The 22,075-nt window shown below is 37.5% G+C and overlaps 3 protein-coding genes and 1 non-coding gene across 10 annotated transcripts; 1 reads left to right on the forward strand and 3 right to left on the reverse strand.

Moving 5' to 3' along the window:
• Nucleotides 1-1,559: 1,559 nt before the first annotated feature.
• Nucleotides 1,560-9,089, reverse strand: LOC111498606. The gene is made up of 2 exons (XM_023149908.1): nucleotides 8,784-9,089; nucleotides 1,560-2,187 (listed from the first exon to the last, which is right to left on the reverse strand). Exons 1-2 carry the CDS (start codon nucleotides 8,993-8,995, stop codon nucleotides 1,857-1,859), a joined length of 543 nt encoding a protein of 180 aa, XP_023005676.1. The 5' UTR covers nucleotides 8,996-9,089; the 3' UTR covers nucleotides 1,560-1,856.
• LOC111498837 lies at nucleotides 4,482-4,621 on the forward strand. Its single transcript, XR_002720869.1, has one exon. It is a non-coding gene; the product is annotated as a small nucleolar RNA Z247 (small nucleolar RNA).
• On the reverse strand, nucleotides 9,007-13,688 carry LOC111498598 (pentatricopeptide repeat-containing protein At1g64583, mitochondrial-like). Of its 4 annotated transcripts, XM_023149898.1 has the most exons (4): nucleotides 13,615-13,688; nucleotides 10,504-12,946; nucleotides 10,096-10,198; nucleotides 9,007-9,086 (listed from the first exon to the last, which is right to left on the reverse strand). In XM_023149898.1, the coding sequence occupies exon 2, from the start codon at nucleotides 12,900-12,902 to the stop codon at nucleotides 10,755-10,757; it is 2,148 nt and encodes a 715-aa protein (XP_023005666.1). In that variant the 5' UTR covers nucleotides 12,903-12,946; nucleotides 13,615-13,688; the 3' UTR covers nucleotides 9,007-9,086; nucleotides 10,096-10,198; nucleotides 10,504-10,754. The 4 variants fall into 4 exon arrangements, with proteins under 4 accessions (XP_023005666.1, XP_023005663.1, XP_023005665.1 ...); XM_023149895.1 differs by lacking the exon at nucleotides 9,007-9,086 and having other exon boundaries at nucleotides 9,820-10,198; XM_023149897.1 differs by lacking the exons at nucleotides 9,007-9,086; nucleotides 13,615-13,688 and adding an exon at nucleotides 13,392-13,608 and having other exon boundaries at nucleotides 9,820-10,198.
• An 870-nt stretch (nucleotides 13,689-14,558) lies between these two features.
• On the reverse strand, nucleotides 14,559-19,984 carry LOC111498625. 4 transcript variants are annotated; one of them, XM_023149933.1, is made up of 13 exons: nucleotides 19,417-19,984; nucleotides 18,868-19,099; nucleotides 18,639-18,766; nucleotides 18,446-18,554; nucleotides 18,300-18,339; nucleotides 17,321-17,410; nucleotides 17,096-17,195; nucleotides 16,837-16,976; nucleotides 16,429-16,531; nucleotides 15,480-16,270; nucleotides 15,330-15,334; nucleotides 15,202-15,298; nucleotides 14,904-14,996 (listed from the first exon to the last, which is right to left on the reverse strand). In XM_023149933.1, the coding sequence occupies exons 2-12, from the start codon at nucleotides 19,007-19,009 to the stop codon at nucleotides 15,240-15,242; spliced, it is 1,707 nt and encodes a 568-aa protein (XP_023005701.1). In that variant the 5' UTR covers nucleotides 19,010-19,099; nucleotides 19,417-19,984; the 3' UTR covers nucleotides 14,904-14,996; nucleotides 15,202-15,239. The 4 variants fall into 4 exon arrangements, with proteins under 4 accessions (XP_023005700.1, XP_023005699.1, XP_023005701.1 ...); XM_023149932.1 differs by lacking the exons at nucleotides 15,202-15,298; nucleotides 15,330-15,334 and having other exon boundaries at nucleotides 14,559-14,996; nucleotides 15,480-15,937; nucleotides 16,010-16,270; nucleotides 19,417-19,982; XM_023149931.1 differs by lacking the exons at nucleotides 15,202-15,298; nucleotides 15,330-15,334 and having other exon boundaries at nucleotides 14,559-14,996; nucleotides 19,417-19,982.
• Nucleotides 19,985-22,075: the final 2,091 nt, after the last annotated feature.

Below are 22,075 nucleotides of genomic sequence, written 5' to 3' on the forward strand. Positions count from 1 at the left end.
AATTTTTTTTTTTTTTTTTTTTTTTTTTTTTTTTTTTTTTTTTGGTTTGGATTGGGTTGAATTTTTGGAAAGTAAAAATATGACCGGTGAATATTTGATGTTTGAGTTACATGAGATTTTAGTTATTAACGTAACATTAGTGAGATCAATATATCTTAATCATTTAAAATACTAGGATTGGTTGACTATTACTCGAAGGGATGGCCAATGGTGATTGTTAAAGCGGTCGTCAATGATGGTGGTTGGAGTTGTTATCAATGGTGATTGCTGGAGATGGTCAATGATGATTGGTATGCAGAAAATAATCGTTATCAGGGTGGGCGGTGGATAATAGAGATGATCGTTGGTGGTCGGTGCATAGTGGTCATATAAGATAGTCGACGACAGTAGCAGAGATAGTACAAGGGTGTTTAGATCATTTTTTATACATCATAAAAAATTAAGAGAAATTTAAACTTAAACACTTATACTAAAATTTGATTTCAACTATAGACCAATTATTTACGTTACCTTTGAAACACGATGTCAATATCTTATTTAGTCAAATATATGAAATTGAATGGCTAAAACTATGAGGTGTGTCTGACATTTTTATTGACATTTCTATATATTTATGAATTCAATATTAACGTCTTTGATATGATATGAATTTTCATTATCATTTAAAAAGACGAATTATAACAAATATATTAATAAAATATCACTAATGTAAATCTAATACGGTTAGTAAACTTATTTGTTCATAATTTTTTTAATTAAATTTTCTTTTATAAATATTCATCGACATCGATATCTCTAAGATTAAGATTTCATTACGTGAAATCAACTCCGTTTTGTTCGGTTGTTTTCGTGAGAAACGTGCAAAGCAAGGACCAAATCAAAGTTTTGGGAAAAAAAAACCCACAAAAAAACAGTGACATATTTGATCAATCAAATTGGAGAGCCACTTCTCTGTTTTACCCATTGACATTTCTTCACAAATACCCAATTCTTTGTATGTGCAATATATTTTAATTATTATTAAAGAATTTATCAATATGGAAAAAAGAGCATTTCTTTATTGAAGGGAAGGAAATGATAGCGTGCTATCAATAATATTAGTCTAAATTCAAATTAGAATGATCGATGGAATATGTTAAATTTTAATGTTCCGTTAGTTTTTATATTTCTTTTAAGTCCCCATACTTTTAAAATATTAATTTTAGATCATAAATTTATGATTAATTTAGTAAGTGAACAAATTATTGTTTTGAAAATAAATAAACTAAAAGTATAAAAAACCAAATAACCCTTTTGAAAGTATATAATCTAAAATAAACCAAAGCAGTATTTAAACCAAATATCCTTTAATTATTAAACTAGTCCTATGCATTTCCATGATTTCTTTAGATATATTATATATATATATATATATATATATATATATATATATATATATATTTTAAATTCTAACCATTGCAAGGAAAATAATGTTTGGTACATTAAACTAGTTTATGGATTAAATGGTACACTATCATTATCTTATACAAAATATAAACTGGGTCAATGGCCCTCCACTATGAACGTAAAATATTCTTCCTATTAAGTTCATGTATTACAAAAGTAGAGCTTTTTACAACTAAAACCTTGGTTGGTTTTTCAAAACCAACCATTTTGAACTACTCAAAAGTCAGATTCCACACATAATCAACCAATATGTCAATATCTATGAGCACATATTGGATAACAATGCTTAGACTGGAAAAACATTTATTCAACTGATTATCAATTGTCATCCACCACGATAATGATGATATACTGTCCTTGTATCTAACATCTGTTAAAAAAAAAAGGACGATCGGGTTCATTCTGGGTAATCAGACATCCCTGGCCAATCCAGATAGGTCAACGTGACCAGAGTCGGGCTCGTTTTGTCTCATCGATGGGGAGGAAGAAGGCTCTCTGTTGAATACGGGTGGATCTCTGAAAGAACCAAAGAAACCATTCCTAATCTCTTCAGCTGCATCAAAGAACCCCTTCATGCTACCAAAGAGGCTGTGTTCAATGGCTTCAATATCGCTACGAAGTCCAGGGAAATTAAATGGTTGATATTCTGATGATCCTGACGAGAATGACCTATTATTAACCACCTCATTCGTTACATCCTCTTCTGTAAATTCCCTATTGGATTGTATCACTTCGACCGGCCTGTAAAGAAACAAAGCAACTATGACTTAGTCATATGACTCGTATAGTTGATAGGAAGCTCTTCAGCTCACTTTAATTGAACTAAAAGGGGAGAACAGTTGAAACAGGGAAGCAACCTAGAGGCCTAAAGTAACTAACCAGAAGCAAGTAATTTTAAAAAAGGGAAGATGAGTAACTAGAGGATACAAGTTCCTAATGGTTTTGATAGATTGGAGGGGGATGGAAGAGCTCTTTAATTCCTTACATGTGTTCTTTTATAAATGCATTTCCACTTTGGGTTCTATCAAATGATATACGTACATACTATCGAAACATGGTAACACAAAAACCGAAGTCATCATGTGTTAAGAATTTAGCATAGCACATTAAAGAAGCAAAAGCAGCTGGTTCAATCCGTAAAATGAAAAGAGTTTCCTCACTCCTAGCTCCAATATCATATCATGTGATACTCTTACAACATATCAAGTGTAAGGCTTTCTGGCGGTTTTTGCCACGGTAGATGGCTGCTCGAACTCGAATTCAATGTAGGCAGGATTACTATATTTTCCAACTTGATCTTCCATGCAATTAAAGCAGCATCAATGTAGGTTAAGAAATTTATTATTTTCAAGTTGGCAACCGATCATGTACAACAGTAACGAGTTCCAATAGCTTCCGTCTGGCAGGCTCAGAAAAAAATATTCCCAGACACTGCCCTTCAAGTTCCTAATCACCATTCATCTAAGGGCTAATCAATATTTTCCAATATATGATGCATGGATTCTATTAACTGAGGCTCAAGGCACTACCCAATAAGTTCCAATCATGTCATAGTCATTCAACCATCAAACACCGAGCCAGCACAAGTGCAATCCAGGAAATGCATACCTCGGTCATCTTCATAATTTTCCATTCAAGAAACGTATTTTTCCTAAACCTGCCTTTCTATATCACAACACAGATGAGATTTTAAAGAGAAGGAGCTCTTATATATTAAATAACCTCAGCTACATTCTTTCACTTTAATTGTTTAGAGATGTTGTACTTCGCTTAAGGAACGATAGAAAAAGCACATTTCAACCCTCTTATTTCATATGCCCCTTCATCACTCTCATTCTCATCTTCCAAAACACATCCTCAGTTTCTACTCGGTTTTTGTCTCTTCTTTCATTTATCTGTTCCTTCCTCTCATTCTTATTTTTCCAAATTATGAAAACCCATACACTTTAAGAAAGAGAACGTTAAACACATTATTTATTCATTTGCTAGGTCCCTTAAATGGGAGGACACTGCAAAATTTTCATATGATGTGCTTTAAGAATATAAACCACCAGAGAGGCTTTTACAATTATTAGGATGAAATGTTGAATGGGTGTGGAAATTTTGATTCTTTCCGGTCCCTTGCAAGCATCTACATTTTCTATGTGATGAATTATCAAAATTTGGAAGAAAATTCGACAGAAGGAACCCGAAATGAAAGTGTGTGTGTGAAATAACCAAGAAGAAAAAATCAATATTCTTATATGTTGGTCATTTAGGCCAAAAAAACATAGTGAACAAAATTATGGGGTAACCGGTAAGTCATGATTCTTCAACCTTCAATACAAATAACCCAAGAAAAATCATCACTCACATGTCAAACAGTAAGCCTAGCACCTAGCAATTTCAATGTCCATCCCTCTAAGATTCCATTAAAACAACCAATCACGGCAACAAAATCAGAAAATAAACCCCCCAAATGGCTCCGTAGTTTCAACGCATCAAACAGAAGTTCACTCTTGAATGTAACCCCACATCTACCATTCAACCTAACAATGTCTACCATTCCAACGCCAATCCAATGTCTACCATTCAACCTAACAATTTTTCATCTACACCATGCTGTCACAATTCGTCTAACCAAAAACAACTTCATCATATGGCGCGCCCAGCTCCTCCCCTACCTACGGAGTACGAAGCTTATGGACTACCTCGATGGCACCAATGCAGCACCTGCCAAGTTGGTCCCTTCCTCAACTGCGGCTGGTGCTGAGCTGGTCTCTAATCCGGCCTATAATCAGTGGTATGATCAGGATCAACAGGTCCTTAGCGGTCTTCTCTCCTCCATGTCTGAGGAGATTCTTCACGATGTGGTTGCTGCTACTACGTCCAAGGAGGCGTGGGATACCTTGCAACAGATGTTTTCGTCGTCAACTCGTGCTCGCACTACTTAGATTCGTGTTGAGCACGTCACGTCCGAGAAATGAGATCAATTTGCTGCAAATTATTTTCGCAAGATCAAAGGGCTAGCCACCTAGCTGGCCGCCGCCGGCTCTGCCTTGCAGGATGATGATGTGATCGCGTATCTTCTCGCTGGTCTTGGCCCTGACTATGATCCCTTCGTCACCTCAATGACTACCAAGAGTGAATCCCTCACGCTTGATGATGTGTTTGCACATTTAATGACGTATGAAGCTCGCCAACTACAACACCAGGCTGAACTTCAGTTAAATCTTGGATCTTCTACCAATTATCCTGGTCGTGGTGGTCAGCAGAAGAATCGTGGGCGTAGGGATCGTGGTCGTGGTCGTTCTCAAGGTTATTCACCCTCTCGTCCTGCTGGTGATCGTCGTGGCCCTTCTACTCGTCCTTCCTGCCAGATCTGCGACAAAGTGGGGCATACTGCTATCCGCTGCTGGCATAGGATGGATGAGTCCTATCAAGATGAACCTTCTTCTGCTCCTCCTACGGCACTGGCGGCTACTTCCTCTTACAAGATTGACCCAAATTGGTACAGCGACACAGGCGCTACGGATCATATCACCAGTGACCTAGATCGTCTCGCTGTGCGTGAACGCTATCATGGAGGTGAACAAGTTCAAATCGGCAATGGAGCAGGTTTGCGTGTTTTGCATACTGGTCATTCTCTAATTAATACTGCTACTCGTCCTCTTGCATTGCATAATATTTTGCATGTGCCTGAAATTTCCAAACATCTTCTTTCCGTTCATAAATTTTCTCGTAATAATGACGTATTTTTTGAATTCCATCCTTGGCATTTTTCTATAAAGGATCGACGGTCGAGGAAAAGTCTCCTAGATGGGAGGTGTGAATCTGGTCTTTATCCTATTAAGCCATCCGATGTCGATGATCTCAAGCACGCCTTGGTGAGCAGATCTACTACTCACGCCCAATGGCATGCACGTCTTGGACATCCTTCATCTCAAGTAGTAAAATCAATTATGCGTCTCAATAATATTTCGTGTGCTAGTGAGTCATCTTTGTCAGTTTGTAATGCGTGTCAGTCAGCAAAAAGTCATCAGTTACCATATACTAGTTCTTTCCATAGGTCTTCGTCACCTTTGAAACTTATTTTTTCGGATGTTTGGGGCCCTGCGCCTCCATCTGTTGGAGGTTTTAAATATTATATAAGCTTCATTGATGATTTCAGTAAATTTTCGTGGATCTATTTGATGCATGATCGTACAGAAGCTCCTCGTATATTTTTGCAATTCCAAGCTCATGTTGAGCGCCTCCTAGATACTAAAATCAAGTGGGTCCAATCTAATTGGGGTGGGGAATATCAGAAAATTCATAACACATTTTTTCGTTCCCTTGGAATTGCTCATCGTGTTTCGTGCCCTCACACACATCAACAAAATGGGTCTGCTGAATGCAAGCACCGTCATATTGTTGAAACTGGCCTAGCCCTTCTAGCTCATGCTCATGTACCTATTAAATTTTGGGACGACGCGTTTCTTACAGCCACATATCTCATCAATCGTCTTCCTACTTGTGTCATCAATAACAAATGCCCCTTAGAGCATCTTTTTCATACCCCACCAAATTACTCCTTATTAAAAAATTTTGGGTGTGCTTGTTGGCCTCATCTTCGTCCTTATAACAAACAAAAGCTCTCTGTTCGATCAAAGGAATGTGTCTTTCTAGGCTACAGTTCTTTACATAAAGGGTATAAGTGTCTTGACACAGATTCTGGTCGTGTCTATATGTCTAGAGACGTCATATTTGATAAAAATGTTTTTCCATTCAAGAGAGCCCCACCTATTTCTTCCCCAATCATGCAGTCGACGCATAATGCCCCTGATTTGTGCCTTGCATTTGGGTAATAGCCGTACTAATTTGGAGAATGATCACATGCTTATGTCTGTGCCTACTGACTCTTTGGATGCAGAAAATTTGGTGTCTACATCAGCTTCGGAATTGCCGCAACAATCCTCCGCATCGCTACCATGCGAATCGGCGTTGGTTGTTCCGCCAATGATTGAGGCCTCGACTCCTCCGCCAGCAGATGATATTGCACAATGCCCGGTCGAATCCTCGGCCGTTGGTCAACCAACTGCTGTAGCATCAGTTGCTCCCCTCGCAACGGCTGATACGGCTGTCCCCTCAAATGTGGATCCTGTACCTACTACTCATCCGTATGGTACTCGATTGAAGCACAATATCAAGAAACCCAAGGTGCGTACAAATGGAACAATAACATATTTTGTAGTTCGGTCTTCTGCCTCTGAACCTACTTCACATATTACTGCTATGGAGCATCCCCTCTAGCGTCAGGCAATAAATGATGAATTTCAGGCACTTCAAAAAAATAAGACATGGAACTTAGTTCCTCCTCGTGCTGGTCTTAACGTTATTGATTGCAAATGGGTTTTCAAACTCAAGCAAAAGCCAGATGGCTCTGTTGATCGCTACAAAGCACGCCTGGTTGCTAAAGGGTTTAAACAGCAGTATGGTGTTGATTATGATGATACCTTTAGTCCAGTTGTTAAGCCCACTACCATTCGGCTCTTACTATCTTTTGCTATTTCTCGTGGTTGGGCTATTTGGCAGATTGATATTCAAAATGCTTTTCTTCATGGCTTTCTTAATAAAGATGTTTATATGAAGCAGCCCCCTGGATTTGTGGATTCTCAACACCCTGGTTATCTCTGCAAGCTGGATAAGTCGCTTTATGGCCTTAAACAAGCTCCGCGTGCCTGGTTTTCTCGCCTTACCTCCAAATTATTACAGTTGGATTTTACACCTTCAAAGGCTGATGTTTCTCTTTTCATTTTTAACCAGACGGGCATTCAAATGTATATCCTCATCTATGTTGATGACATTATTATTATCAACTCATCTTCTACGGCTACTGAGAAACTTCTTACACAGCTTCAGGATGATTTTGCCGTCAAGGATCTTGGCATTTTGAGTTATTTTCTTGGGATTGAGGTCCGCCATACTTCCAATGGACTTATTCTGACACAACATAAATACATTCAAGATTTATTGTCCAGAACCAATATGCTCACCTCCAAAGGTGTGCTCACACCTATGCTTCCTAGTGAGAAGTTGTTATTGGATGGTGGTGAAAAGCTTTCGCCTGAGGATACTACTCGCTATCGGAGTGTCGTTGGTGCTCTCCAATATTTGTCTCTGACACGTCCTGATATATCATTCTGTGTCAATAGAGTGTGTCAGTTCATGTCCTCCCCGACATTTATACATTGGGCGGCCGTCAAACAAATTCTCCGTTATCTACATGACACTATTGATATGTGTTTGTGTCTTACAAAGTCCAACACTAATTTGTTGAGTGCCTTTTCAGATGCTGATTGGGTCGGGAATCCTGATGATCGTCGAAGCACTGGAGGCTATGTAATCTTCTTTGGTGGCAATCTTGTCTCTTGGAGTTCGAGGAAACAATCAACAGTTTCTCGTTCTACTACGGAGGTTGAATATAAGGCAGTTGTTGATGCCACTGCCGAATTAATTTGGATCCAAGTTCTCTTGCGTGAGCTCAGGATCTCGCAAGCGCGAGCACCTAGTCTGTGGTGTGACAACATTGGTGCCACCTACCTGTCCGCCAATCCAATTTTTCATCGACGGACGAAGCATGTTGAGGTTGATTATCACTTCGTTCGTGAACGAGTATCGACTCGTCAGCTTGATGTTCGACTCATTTCTTCCAAGGATCAGCTCGCCGATATCATGACAAAGCCATTGTCAGCTCCTTCTTTTAGCAATTTTAGGCGCAATCTGAACTTAGTAGTACATCGTCCAGATTGAGGGGGGTGTTAAACGTAGAATAGATCATATTTGTGTATAGTAAGATAATCTAGTGATCTACTAGTTTGTTACCAAATCTACGATTTACTGGTTTGTTACCAAATCTATGATTTCATAGTTTTGTTACCAAATCTATGATTTCATGGTTTGTTACTAAATCTATGATTTAGAATGTAATCTTCATTATACACATCTATAAATACATGAGGTCGTGACCCTAGGACAGGTCATTGAGCCATTCAACCTAACACACTCAACAAGTCGTAGGAATCAGCCTTCGCCTAGCACATTATACTTCAAAATTTAGAACTACGATATATCCCCAAACAATAAAGAAGAAATCAAACTTAGAAACAGCCATGTGGATCACACCTATTTGCTTCCAAATAAAGAAACGAAACCTACGTTTAACAATTTCTCTTTGCCAACAACAAATAGAACGAACCAATTTTCTTTTCTTCACACTTCCGTAAAAAACTAAGTTCTTAATTCGAAAGACAATAATAGTTAGGTTAAAACAAATTGTCACAGGACAACAGAAATCAGAGGAACGGGGATGCACATACCTTCCGATGCAGTCTCTGAGAATCTCCTCGGTTCTCTCGCACTTCCTGACGAATTTCCCGGGCTCGACCTCCTCCGTCTTGCACTGCGACTTCACCACTTTTCTAGTCGAACATCGATCGCCGGAAGACCAAGTGCTGGGATTATTAGACGTAACACCGTCGCCGGCGGGTGAATCCAATTCGCCAGAGACGCCTCTCCATACCCCACCCATTTTCGAAGCTCCCAAGTCTCTATCTCTCCGAGATTCTTCAGCACCACGGATTGAGAAGAAATAAGTTTAATTCGATTCTTGATCACCACGGCTTGAGAAGATGGGAGATAAAAGTTTAATTATGCTAAATAAATAAATAAAAGTTTTGTATTTTGCTTTTAAAAAAAAAAACCAACAATAATATTTTTTTAATTTTTTTTTTTAAAAAAATTAAAAGTACATTTATTTTTACTCTTGAATAAAAAAAATATTTTTTATTTAAAAAAAAAAACAAAATACTTCAATACCATATTTTAAAAATACTCCATATATTACTTTTTATAAGTTTACGGGTATTTTTGAATAGTGGATGACATTTTAAAAAAATTAAAAAAAATCAATAAATTTTTTTAATTTTAAATATCAAGATTTATTTTTTAATTATTTTTAAATTTTAAAATTTAAAAATATTTTTAAATTTTAAAATTTAAAAATATTTTTTAATTTTAAAATTTAAAAAAAATTTTTAATTAATTTAGCCGGACCATTTTCCTCCTAATTATAAAATTTTACTTAATAGTTTTTACTATAACCTTTCACCTCCATTCCAATAAAGGCCTCCTCTCTCACACATACACCACGACTCTAGTAGCAACACAACAAACCACGGCAGTGTCTATATAAATGACAATTTTAATCTCTCTAAAATTTTACTTATAACTTAGTGAAACATATCGTTGCAAGGAATCTCACACAAAAATTTAGTGACCGAACAATATGCTCTCAAAAGTCGACCCTAAAGAGTTCGGGACTGTGTATCTTCAAATGGACAACGATTTCTTTCAAGCCACAAACACCATAACAAAGCCCAAGCCTCCGTAGTCCACAACATTTTTCCTCTTATGAATTCAATCATCCACCAGGCTTGTCTACAGGTCAATGAATATATTTCTATCTGCCAACTTTCCAATCAAATTTGTTATAACGCATAATTATAAACATTACGAAAATTGGACGGTATTCCCAGAACTTGCAACATCGATCTATATAAGTTCGACTCTATTACTTCAGCTATGATGAAGGCGTAAAATGTCTACGACATCCTTAACTTGGAAAGTTACCTCTGGCTCCCTTCAATGCGCATCCTAGCAGGTAGATGAAACTCCTATGTCGCGTGATCGTATTACTTTAACTTGCACGATAGCTTCTTTCCCTCCATGGCCCCTGAAGCATAGAATTCTGGAGTTAATATCAGAGAGAAAACTGTGACATTGGTATGACATTTAAGCAATTGTATGTATTTTAAGCTAACATGTTCTTCTAGAAATCCCAGGTTCACCAGGGAAAATGCATAAAAGGGTGCAAATTTCATGGATCTCATTGCTAATACTGGCGGCGAACTTGGGAGAAAATGTACCATTAGCTTATATGCTAACTTATCAACTACCCACACCCAGTTTCACTTACATGTATCAGCCACACACTAAGATATTACTCGAAGAAAAAAAAAAAGAAGAAATCAAACTCACCTTTTAATTCAAAACTGTTCTTTCTGTTGCTGCTTATGGAGGGAGGATCCGGTTGTATCCATTTTCTCATTTGACATTGCTCATTTATAAGGGGGATAAGTGTTGAGGAGAAAGCTTGAGAAATGTCTTTACAGTCAAACAGTCAAAGAGGCCAGCATTAATGATACATGTGAACCATAAATCGATCAAGTGGCACCCTAGGCCTTCGATTGTCGATGGATCAAATGGCATTCTCCTGTGAAAGTCGGTTCTCATGTATTCCCTAGGCCCTCAACAAGTATGCTGCTTACATTATCCTCAATGACAGAACTCTCATTAACTAGAGAGCCAATCAGCAATCCATGAGTCATAGCATCCGGTACCCACCCCTTTTCCAACATCGAGTCCAACAATTTACATGCTTCATATTTTCTGTCCTCTTTCCAAAGCCCATTGATAAGCAAGTTGTAAGTAGCAGTATTTACAAGGTCAGTATGTTCAATCAGTTTATCAATTGTAGTCAAAATCATATGTAGCTGAGAATGGTCGGCTATACATAACAATAAATCATAAAGTCTTTCTGAATCAGGTAGAAGACCCTCATTGACCATACGGTTGAAAAGCGTTATAGAATCCTTTACTCGATTCATGGCACAAAAACTATGTATGAAAATGCAGTATGTCTCCAAATTAAGGCTATAGCCCAACACAAGCATCTGTGATAAGACTAGTAAGGCAATCTCTGCCTTGTTAGATTTAGACAACTCGTACACGATAGAAGCATACGTCATGGTTTTACAAGAAGTACCAGCATAACATGCCAATTGTAGCAGCACTAAAGCTTCATCGATATGTCCTAAATCACATATCCCTTTGATCAATGTATCAAATAAAGAAGGATGAAGAGGGTATTTGTTTTTAGACATGTAGCAAAAGACTTCTGCAGCCTCAAGAGTCCTTTTGGCTTGGCAAAGGCTTTCGATAAGCTCGGAGTAACATACAGCATGAAGAACCCAACATCTAGCATGTACCTCGTTCATTAACTGTAATGCAGCCTCGTACCTCCTGGATTTACAATTTCCAATTATAAGAGCTGCATATGTGTCTTTGTTTGGCACAAATGACAACACAATCATTTTACCAAGGAATTCAAAAGCTTTTCCAATTCTTGCATTGTTGCACAACCATCCAATAACTATGTTCCAAGATTTACAATCATCAATACTCATTTTCGACATTCGTCCTAAGACACGATTTGCTATTAAGATATTTTCAACATTGCAGCAACCTTCAAGCAATGCGTTGTGAGGAGAAGTGAACAAAAAACATCTATCTTTCACGAACTTTATAGCCTCACCGGTTTTCCCAAGCTCAAAAAAAACTTTTATAATACCTACATATACATCGTCTTTGGGCCTCAAACCACTTTCGGCCATCTCTTCGAGCAGAAATAATGCCTCATCTAATAATAGATTTTTGCACAAACTTTGTATTAGAGTACTATAAATCAAGGTATCTGGTATAATATTGGAAGCTTTCATCATTCTAAACAACCAGCTTCCAACATCTATTCTGTCTACCCTACAAAATAAAGATACTGCACATGTATAAAAGCTCAAATCAAGTTCGCACCCAATTTTGTATAATATACCCAAAGCTAAAACAGCTTCATCCACTAGATTTCGTGTAATTAAACCATTTAAGAGAACCTCAAAGGTTTTACTGTTAGGAACGCATCCTTTCTTGCTCATTCTCCTAAACTGGTTCATGGCTGTCTTGATTTGTTCAGCATGAAACAATGCAGCTAACAGAAAATTTAATGTGTCAACATTTGGTACAATGCTAGCTTTCACCATCTCTTTGTAAACAAATAAAACCTCTTCAATATCTCTGTTCTCCTCAACGAAAACAGCCAATACAACGTTAAATGTCTCTATCGAAGGCTTTAAACCAACCAAGTTTACATGAGGAAGTACCCGAAGTGCTTCTCTGGTTCTACCATGTCTAACAAAGGCATTAACCAAAGTGACAATAACTTCTTCAACACCCAGACACCCATCCTTCACCAGATCTTGACATGTCCTATCCATTTCCTCAACGTTCCCATCCAAACCCTGCTTGAGAATCGTCACATAATATGTTTGGACCGTATGGGAAAATCCCTTCTGGATAGCCAAACATTTGAAGATTTCTACCTCTGAGTTCAGGTTATTTTCATTATCCAAACCTTTGACCGAGTTGTTTAAGACAAACTTATTGTTCAAGGATTGTGTACTTTCTTCTAACCTTGGATTACTCTGATTGTTTTCCAGGAAAGAATCAACATAATTACCACTAAGAATTGGAGATAAGCATGAATTTGGTTTAACCCCTTTGAGAAATTTCTTCATAAGAGTCGACGGCATGAGCCTTGCAGCCATTCAAGATTATCACTAATTGAAAAGAGATTACCATTGTGTAACTCCTGAAAAGGAGTGAGGGAAATGTTAATTAAAAGTAATCAAATAGATAGCTAATTAGTTGATGCATCAAACAGAGATAGCAGGGTCAACATTTCTTCCTATTCAGATCACAATACTAAGCTCCACCATCTATACTTCTTTTAACAGAAGAACACTCTTTTTTCATAAATTCAAAGTATCGACAAGTTAACAATAAAGCAACATTCAATCCTACAAATCAAATAGTTCATTCAACTTCCAACACCAAATATTGAATATATATGAAATTACTAGACATCCAAGCAAAATCAGTCATGCCCAGATATCAAAAATTGCAAAAAAGTTCATAAAGTATATGATTTCCTTGCACTTCGACAGCTAACTATCAAGTATAAGAAATCAAATCGTAAGAAACAGCGAAAAATATAAACTGAAAGTAATGAAACAAATCCAAAACACTTTCCCCACTTAGGTTATTTTGGCTAAAATCTGGAATGGATAAAATCCATTGATTTTAGACACCAAAAACGGCAGGAGAAATCTTGCTTTCAGCCGAAAAAAGAATCTACATTCTTCCGAAATGATGAAAAGGCGTAATTGGGTGATTGAATAAACGTGAAGCTCATAATTTCGATAAACAGAAGCAGAATCAAATTGGAGTTGGGCGATGAACCGAAAAAGAAATGCTTACTCAAGAAAGCTAGAGGCGGAGGTGAAGCATAGGGTAAAAGGGAAGGAAACATGAATGAAGATGACAAAAAAAATGAGAAATGTGTTTGAGTTTCTAAACTTATAAAAAAAGATAAATATTTTGTTAAATGAGATCAAAAAAATAAGAATTTACTACATATAATTTTAGTTTTAATAAATATTTTCAATTCTTTTAATCAATTCATTAATTTTACAACCGAAACTAAATTTTAATTTTTAAATTTATTTTTGAGTGTTCTCGCAAAAAAAATAAAAATAATAAAAAAATAAAAAAATTAATCTCATTCATAAATTCTTAATTTTCGACCTTTTATATATTTTTTTTTATAGAATTACGGTGTAATAAATTAAAATTTTAATATTTATTTAATATTTTTATAGGATTAGGTTGGATTAAGAATATTTTTAGATAAATTCAAAATTTAGGGTTGGTGATCTGAACAACCCGAATAGAAAACTCAATCTAACTCAACTCAACCTTATAGTTTCGGGTTGAGTTAGTGACATGAACAACCCAAATAGAGTTCACAACCCAACCCAACTCATCTCAATCCTATACTTTCGGTTGGAATTGAGTTTAGTTATTGAGTTGTTCATTTTTTTAATTAGTTTAGTTATTGAGTTGTTCATTTTTTTAATTATTTTAAAAAATATATTATTTATTCACACTACATATTACATTAATAACTAAAATTTTATAAAATTCAAATATCAAACATTCATATGATACAACATATTACGAACATCGATTACAAGAATAAAATATTCTTAATTCTCGTAATAATCTTAAAAATAGGATAGGATATTTCCAGATTAGTCGAATCCGTCGTTTTGTATGAGAAATTTGAATATAATATTGAAACCTTTGCACGTTAATGTATTCCCAAAGGAATTATGAGCTAAAATCACATAAAGAAAGAAAGCTAAAGCAAATAACTATAGAATTAACAAAAAGAAACCAAAAAAATTCAGCCAAATTGAGATTTATTACTATTTTTACAGGTATAGTAACAAGGTAAAGTTTCTGCTTCACCTTCATCTGAATTTCAACTTCTTCCCTTCTTCAGCCGTATCGGACTGCCCGGAAAACACCAGAAACGGTTCTTTCTATTCCTTACGTACATCTCCTCTGAATCTCCGTTGATTTCGTCGATGCCACGATGCTCACTGGTTGGTTGTTTATCAGGATTATGTGAATTTTGATCTGAATGTGCGTTTTCTATCGTTCCATGTTCTATGAAACTCGATGTCGTGTGGTTAACTTCAGCAGGTTCAAGAGGTAAACATTTATGTTCTGGAGATGCTGGAACTATTTTGTTGTGGTTGACGTCCTTGGATAAAGAATTTGATGATCCTAAGCGCCTGCATTACAATTTAAGAGCATTATTGATTATGAAAATTCAGACAAATTTCGATTCTACGCCCCTCGAGACACCCGTAAAATGAACAATCAGAGTAGTTTTCAGCGCCGCTAGACTAATCTCATGGAACAATGATTTGAATTCGAGAAAAAAGTTATCAGTAGTTGGTAACGAAGTTTGAACTTATAACCCAAGTCTAGATTTACCCTTCGCCTTGGATCACGGGACGTTTCTTTTGCAATACTTAAAACGGTCCTTCACCTCGACCGTAGAACTTCGCCTTCCGGGTCAACCCGGTGGCTTTTTGTAAGGTAAGGCAGCACAAACCAGTCTTGAGGGCTACAAAATTCATCATTGGCTAAACAATCATAATGGCCATGAAAGAACCAAGATGCTTCAAGAACAAACTCAGAGAATGATGTCAAGAAACCATTTGGAAGTGATCACATTATGGAAAATGGAGTGGTTTAGTCATAGCTATTACCTTGAACTATGGTTAGAGCTCGTTCGAGGTGGTTCATCGGAAGCTCTCTCGGCCGTTTGTTTCCTTGACAAGCTAGCGAAAAGCTCAACTTTCGGATGAACATTTTGATCTTCAGAAGTACTCGAGTTCTTTTCGGTATCCTTCTCTATATCTGGAGGCTTTTCATCACTCAAGCAAGAACCAGCCTTTGCTTCACCACTGAATCTACCTTTCCTCATCATATTAATAACCTCATCTAAAGTTTGCAGAGCCTTTTCCACCTCTGGACTGATTATAGAGATTCTTTGATCCTTAAAATTACAGTTTTCTGCAACAGTTCTTCCTAAAATGTCAGTTTTATTGCTCTCTTCCTCTTCAATCTCCCCAAACGTTTCTTTCTCATTAGCTTCCATGACAGTTTTGGCGAGCTCGACGTTAACCTTCTGATATTCCATCAAGTTCTCCGGTTGCTCTTCCGTCGAGTTTTCCTGCAGCTCTTCCGTTGAGCTCTCCTGCAGCTCTTCCCTCGAGTTCTCCTGCAGCTCTTCCGTTGAGCTCTCCTGCAGCTCTTCCGTCGAGTTCTCCTGCAGCTCTTCCGTCGAGTTCTCCAGCAGCTCTTCCATTGAGTTCTCCAGCTGCTCTTCTGGAAAAGGATGGAGTCCAGTTTTATCAGTTGGAGAACCGAGCTGTTTTTCTTCGAACGCCTTATCTTGTTGATTCTTCCGGTAGAGAGCTTCCTTTATATGTATGTACAGTGGGTCTTTCAAGGCCTTCATAAAATCTTCATCAGATTTGAACATTGAAGCCACTACCTGCAATAGTGTTGACAATTGGAATTTTAAGACAAAAGTGGAAGACTTGGTAAGTTGAAAATGAGAACTAGAAGCATCGATGACAATAATATGGTTTTTGAGGAACACGGCCCAACTATTTTGGGTTCAAATCATATATCGGTAGAATAATGTATTACCTTTTGATAGAGTCGGAAACCACTGCCGATGAGTTGTCTCGAGATGAAGTTTATAAGTGACGGAGGGATGAAATCCAGCTTCATATCCATGTTTGCTATTGTCCTGCGAGATTTTTCACTGTTCAAGTTCTAAACGATATCAACGGGTAACGAAAAAGGATCTCTTCCAGGATCGGATTGTGAAGACGAAGATCAAACAAGGACAATATGTATTTGAGATAGAATTGAAATGTTTAACTTATCAATACAATCGTCCTTGCTGTTAATAAAGATTAAAAAGTAATCGTCTATGTCGATATCGTACCAGTCCTTATCAACCAACCGCACATCAATTTCCGATATGGTTATGTTGAACTTGGATTAGTAAATTATCGTCGTAAATAAAAAAGAAAGAAAGAAACCCCTCACCGGAAGTAGCTCCTGTTATCTGTCACCTTCTGTATAGCAAAGCCTCCCACGACATCGATCCTAACTACATCTTCTGCATCCGGGATAGCGTGCCTCGTGAATCCATGAGTAGTTATATCAATGCTGTCCAAATCAGATATCTGTGACGAAAAAAACAAAGGTTTAGATATCGATCCAGAAATTGACCAAATGGAAACAGGGAGCAATCAACTTCCAAGTAGTGCACACCGATCTCCCATGATCTTATTCAACCAATTACCGAGTTTAGAAGTACGATGATAAGGTCATCCTGAAAGTACTCGAAAAGAAAGTAGTGCACGATGATCTCCCTGGTTGACAGCGGCCATGAAACCTTAACCCTTGCTTTCAAAAGAATTAAAAGTTCAGTATTTCAAAACAGATGTGACAGGATGAAGATAGCGGGTGCGTTTGTGTGCGTGTGTTCGTGCACGTATATAAGTGCTGGCTGTATAGCTAGACAAACCTTACTAACGCGATCTGTTCACCGATCTGGACTTTTTGAAGACATTTGCTGGTGAGAATTTTGAAAGACGGCACAGTAAATTGAGGCCACCTGAGGGAGAACAGTGGAAAGAAGAAACCAGTGACTAATACTCCTACAAACGTCATTTAATCCATTCATTGTTAGAGTTGATCCAGAACTCATATTACTCAGCACTTCCGCTATGGCTGATGCCATGTAAATTTCACCATTTATTACAGCTACGATACAAATGAGGATTTTTTTTTTGTAACAGCTTAAGCCCAAGCCCACCGCTAGCAGATATTGTCCTCTTTAGACTTTCCTTTTCGGGCTTCCCCTCAAGGTTTTTAAAACGCGTCTGCTAGGGAGAGGTTTCCACACCCTTATAAACAATGTTTTGTTCTCCTCCCCAACCGATGTGAGATCTCACAATCCACCCCCCTTCGTGACCCAGCGTCCTCGTTAGCACTCATTTCCCTCTCCAATCGATATGGGACCCCCCCAATCCACCCCCCTTTGGGGCTCAGCATCCTTACTAACACACTGCCTCGTGTCCACCCCCTTCGGGGTTCAGCCTCCTTGCTGGCACATCGCCCGGTGTCTGGCTCTGATACATTTGTAACAGCCTAAGCCCACCACTAGAAAATAATGTCCTCTTTGAGTTTTACCTTTTCGGCTTCCCCTCAAGGTTTTTAAAACGCGTCTGCTAGGGAGAGGTTTCCACAACCTTATAAAGAATGTTTCGTTCTCCTCTCCAACCGACATGGGATCTCAGATTTTTTTCAAATAAGAAACACCATCTCAATCACCCGGAAGCCCATACAAAAAATCAAAACCAAATAGGCAAACCTTTTGTGTGTGTGCGCGCACGCGCGAACTAAAACATGCTTGCAATCAAAGATGGACCATATTTATGTTAGGCATGGACAAGTAGACATATTTCCCAAAATATGCACAAAAGATCAGAGATGACACTCACCATCTTTTGTAAAGTTCAGATTCCCACGAAGTGCACAGGCCTGCAAATAAGCAAGTTGGAGTTGTGTGCAAGATCATCAATCACATTGAGCTTTTAACAGATTAAACTTTTCAGGGTAAAGTCAAATGTTCATCGGTAACGCTTACAAATATCAACCGGGCCATCTACAAAGCCTTCAACAAGTAATGTATGAAATGGAGTGCCCTTCGGTCCTTCACGATACATAACCCGAAATTCTTCATCATCGTGCTTCATCTGAAATATTGAAAAGAATATAATCGACGACTTCATAGACACTTAGAATGAATATCAGATAGACGAAATTTTAGTATAACATACTTTCCACTCATGATGTTCCATCTCAGAAGCTCTGCTACTATCATTACCATTACCGGAAGTACTCCTCAACATGTCAAGAAAATTCGATACCTCCGCAGTTCTTTTACGTATCACGTTTTCGTTACATCCTTCAACACATAAACGAAAGATCAGAACCTCCAAAATGGATGGCTTAACCAACATGATGGGAAGATATCTAAATATCCCGACACATCAGTTCATCACCGACCTTCAGTTTCGTGTTTCAAATTCAAACGACGAAGTTGATTCAACACAAGGGCCTCAACAGACTCCTTGGTTGTCAGATCAGGAGATCTGAGTGTTTTATCTAGCCTCTCCCTGTACTGTGTGATTCGTTTCCTTTTCTCCATCTTGCATTTGAATCAAAAAAACGACTCGTCTTCGATCAGAAAGCACCACAATGACTCGTCTTAGATTATCCTTGTCTTCTGAATCACCTCCTTAATTTCAAGAAATTGAAACAGAGCGAGGAAAATGCACCATCAGTATGCATCTAACCACATGCTTACTAAAACCTCAACGCCTAACTCAAACTTCATCGATTGTAAATACATTAAACAAAGCATTTGAACTTGAATTCAGATTTGTAGCAGAAGAACAAAAGGGTTTAAGGAAACTATTAAAAGGGTTTCAAAGATCTACAGAAGTTTCAGAGTTGGGGTAATGCTATGAAAATCCAAGAACAGTAAACGCAATATATGTATTATTAGTCATCCAAATCATTGGTTGAAAGCTAAATCAAAAGGAGAGGAAGTACCCAAAATACTGCACTATTGAAGCTATTTGAAGATTAACCAGTCGACATATAAAGAATCTGACCCCTCCAGAAAGAGACCAGATAAAATTCCCCGACAGTAATGCAAATCTCAATGGAGTTTCATACAAATCACATCGATCATCGTTAAGGAGACAAAGCCAGCTGATACGAGCAAATCCAGACACAAGGGCCGGCGTTACTTTTTCCCAACTCCAAAGCGAAATCACAGGTATCAAGAAGTAATCAAATCCAGCAAAGAAATGGTACAAATACAGAGAAAAAGCGAAGAAGGGGTAGTTTGAAACATTGAATACGGTAAGTTAGCTCGACCCTCATGGCAAGAAGTGGTGAAAGTTCATCAGAGTGGCCATATTCGAGGTGGGGTTGAAGAGAAACAGAGTAAATTGATGAACAGTGAGTTGTTTGGAGCAAATCAACCAAATGGGTCCTCGAGAAAATGGTCTTGCAAAAGGGAAAGTACCCCAAAAGAGGAGAGAAAAAAGCAGTCGGTGATTTGGAGCGGAGCCGTGGGTTTGTAGAATTTGTAAGATTCGAAAGAAACGTCATTGAGTTGGATGAATGAATGATGCTCACGTTTTGTTCATATACTGAAACTAAATCGATTCTGAACAGTCCAATCTTCTAACTAGAAATTTTATTTTTTCTTTTTCTAAATCCAATTGTTGCATGAAACCATGAACTGCATAACTCCAATTTTTAAAAACTTAATAGATCTAAAATTTAAATTTAAACTTGGCATGTCAGTAAATAATCATTGGATATAGGTTTGATATATAGATGGTAATTTATCTCTTAAAAGCTATCCAACAACATCTTCGTCCGATAAATTTTCAAAATTTTAAATTATTAATATATAATAAAATTGAAGAATTTAAACAAATTTAAAACTATCTATAAAATCCCAAATTATTAGAATAGGTTATTGGATATAGGTTTGACTTTTTTTTTTTTTGATTGGGTTGACTGAAAATTTAGTTCTATTTGCCGATGATATTTTTTATGGTTGGGTCAACCTAACCAACTCAAAAATAGGGTCAAAACTTACCCTACTTTTAAAAATATTAAAAATATTTAACATTTGTAATCAATATCAATAATGCATTATGGCATACATTAAGAATATTTAACGTTGGTAATCAATATTAATAATGCATTATGGCATACACTCAACCCAACTCAACTCAAAAAATAGAAGGTTGAGTTATGAACACTAATGGGTTAGTTCGGGTCACCAACTCAACCAATCAAAAATTTCAAGTTGTTTCAAAAGATTTTTTGAACCCAACCCAATCCCGTCTACGCCTTAAAAAGACCGAATCAGAGTGGCCAAATATTCCAGAAATGAAATGAGTAGTTTCATTAGTTTCATTTGTTTTCATAAATAATTGAGAAAATGACATGATTGTTTCAATTTGGTGCTTGAAAATGAATAATTTTCAGATGTTTCTTGTAATTTAGAAATATAACATTCAAATGTCCCAAGCTTCAAGTATAAAATAATTAGTGCATCGCCACAACAAGAAACCACTTTCATTAATAACAAATAAAATATTACAAAAATAGATTCTATTAAAATAAAGTTATACCCATACTCATACCCATCCCATGGATCTAAATTAATTTCTAGAAAAGGAATCTAACACAAAGGGGTAATTGAGTAATATTACATTCACCAATCTAGAATTCGAATTCTGATGTGTTTAAATCATCCCCCTAAGTTAATTTGAACCAAAAAACAAATGTTACTCAACATAATATAATAGACACCAGATAGATATCGTTGAGTATGCTTCAAAAAAATGAGTAGATATCAATTTACCGTTGAGTCAAGACGACCGAGCTTAGCTCGATAGAACTATTGAATAAGCATTTACTTCGTAATTAAGATTGTCAGCAAACTTGAATGAATGCTGCTTGTCAAGCATGCCTCATTCAATTTCATCTACTTTCAACACAAAAAGTTGTCGGTCATCTTTTTCTATGGGAATCTATCACAAGGTTGAGCTAACCCTGCTCTCTAAAACGTCAGCCAATTTGATGAACTAATAATCTTGGACCCTTTCGGTTGTTCTATGCTTGGATGCACTTGTATTCCACGTGTACTTAGACCAAGCATATTTATCATATAGATCTTAACTAAGCCCCAAGAAGCAGCCCAATTAGCTAAGGCTTGCGATCTCGCAGTGTTTTATATATAAGGGTGTGGAAACCTCTACCTAGCAAATGTGTTTTAAAAACCTTGAGAGAAATTCCAAAAGAGAAAGTCCAAAGAAGACAATATTTACTACCAGCGGGCTTGGACTATTACAAACGCCTATTTAAAAGCTCAAAGAGGACCATATATACAAAAGGAAAAGGAAGGTAACAAAAGAGAGAATGCATTTTTCTTCATTGGAAAAATTGAAAGCTTGGCTGAACATTTTCTATTGCAGTGAGTAATATATACAAAAGGAATACACACAGGGCTATGATGGGGACAAAAATCTTATAATCCCCCCCCCCCCCCCCCCCCCCCCCCCCCCCCCCCCCCCCCCCCCCCCCCCCCCCCCCCCCCCCCCCCCCCCCCCCCCCCCCCCCCCCCCCCCCCCCCCCCCCCCCCCCCCCCCCCCCCCCCCCCCCCCCCCCCCCCCCCCCCCCC

The sequence above is a fragment of the Cucurbita maxima genome, unplaced genomic scaffold, assembly GCF_002738345.1.
Source record: "Cucurbita maxima cultivar Rimu unplaced genomic scaffold, Cmax_1.0 Cma_Scf00025, whole genome shotgun sequence".
NCBI lineage: Eukaryota > Viridiplantae > Streptophyta > Magnoliopsida > Cucurbitales > Cucurbitaceae > Cucurbita > Cucurbita maxima.

What these genes read in the sequence shown, in the direction of transcription:
- LOC111498606 (XM_023149908.1), bottom strand. Translation starts at nt 8,995, where the DNA reads ATGGGTGGGGTATGGAGAGGCGTCTCTGGCGAATTGGATTCACCCGCC. An exon ending in CTCAGAGACTGCATCGGAAG is followed by an intron (nt 2,188 to 8,783) that starts GTATGTGCATCC and finishes GTTTCTTTACAG; the next exon opens with GCCGGTCGAAGTGATACAAT.
- LOC111498625 (XM_023149931.1), bottom strand. Translation starts at nt 19,009, where the DNA reads ATGGAGAAAAGGAAACGAATCACACAGTACAGGGAGAGGCTAGATAAA. An exon ending in TTTGAAACACGAAACTGAAG is followed by an intron (nt 18,767 to 18,867) that starts GTCGGTGATGAA and finishes TATGTGTTGAAG; the next exon opens with GATGTAACGAAAACGTGATA. An exon ending in GTTTCCGACTCTATCAAAAG is followed by an intron (nt 16,271 to 16,428) that starts GTAATACATTAT and finishes ACACTATTGCAG; the next exon opens with GTAGTGGCTTCAATGTTCAA.
- LOC111498598 (XM_023149898.1), bottom strand. Translation starts at nt 12,902, where the DNA reads ATGGCTGCAAGGCTCATGCCGTCGACTCTTATGAAGAAATTTCTCAAA.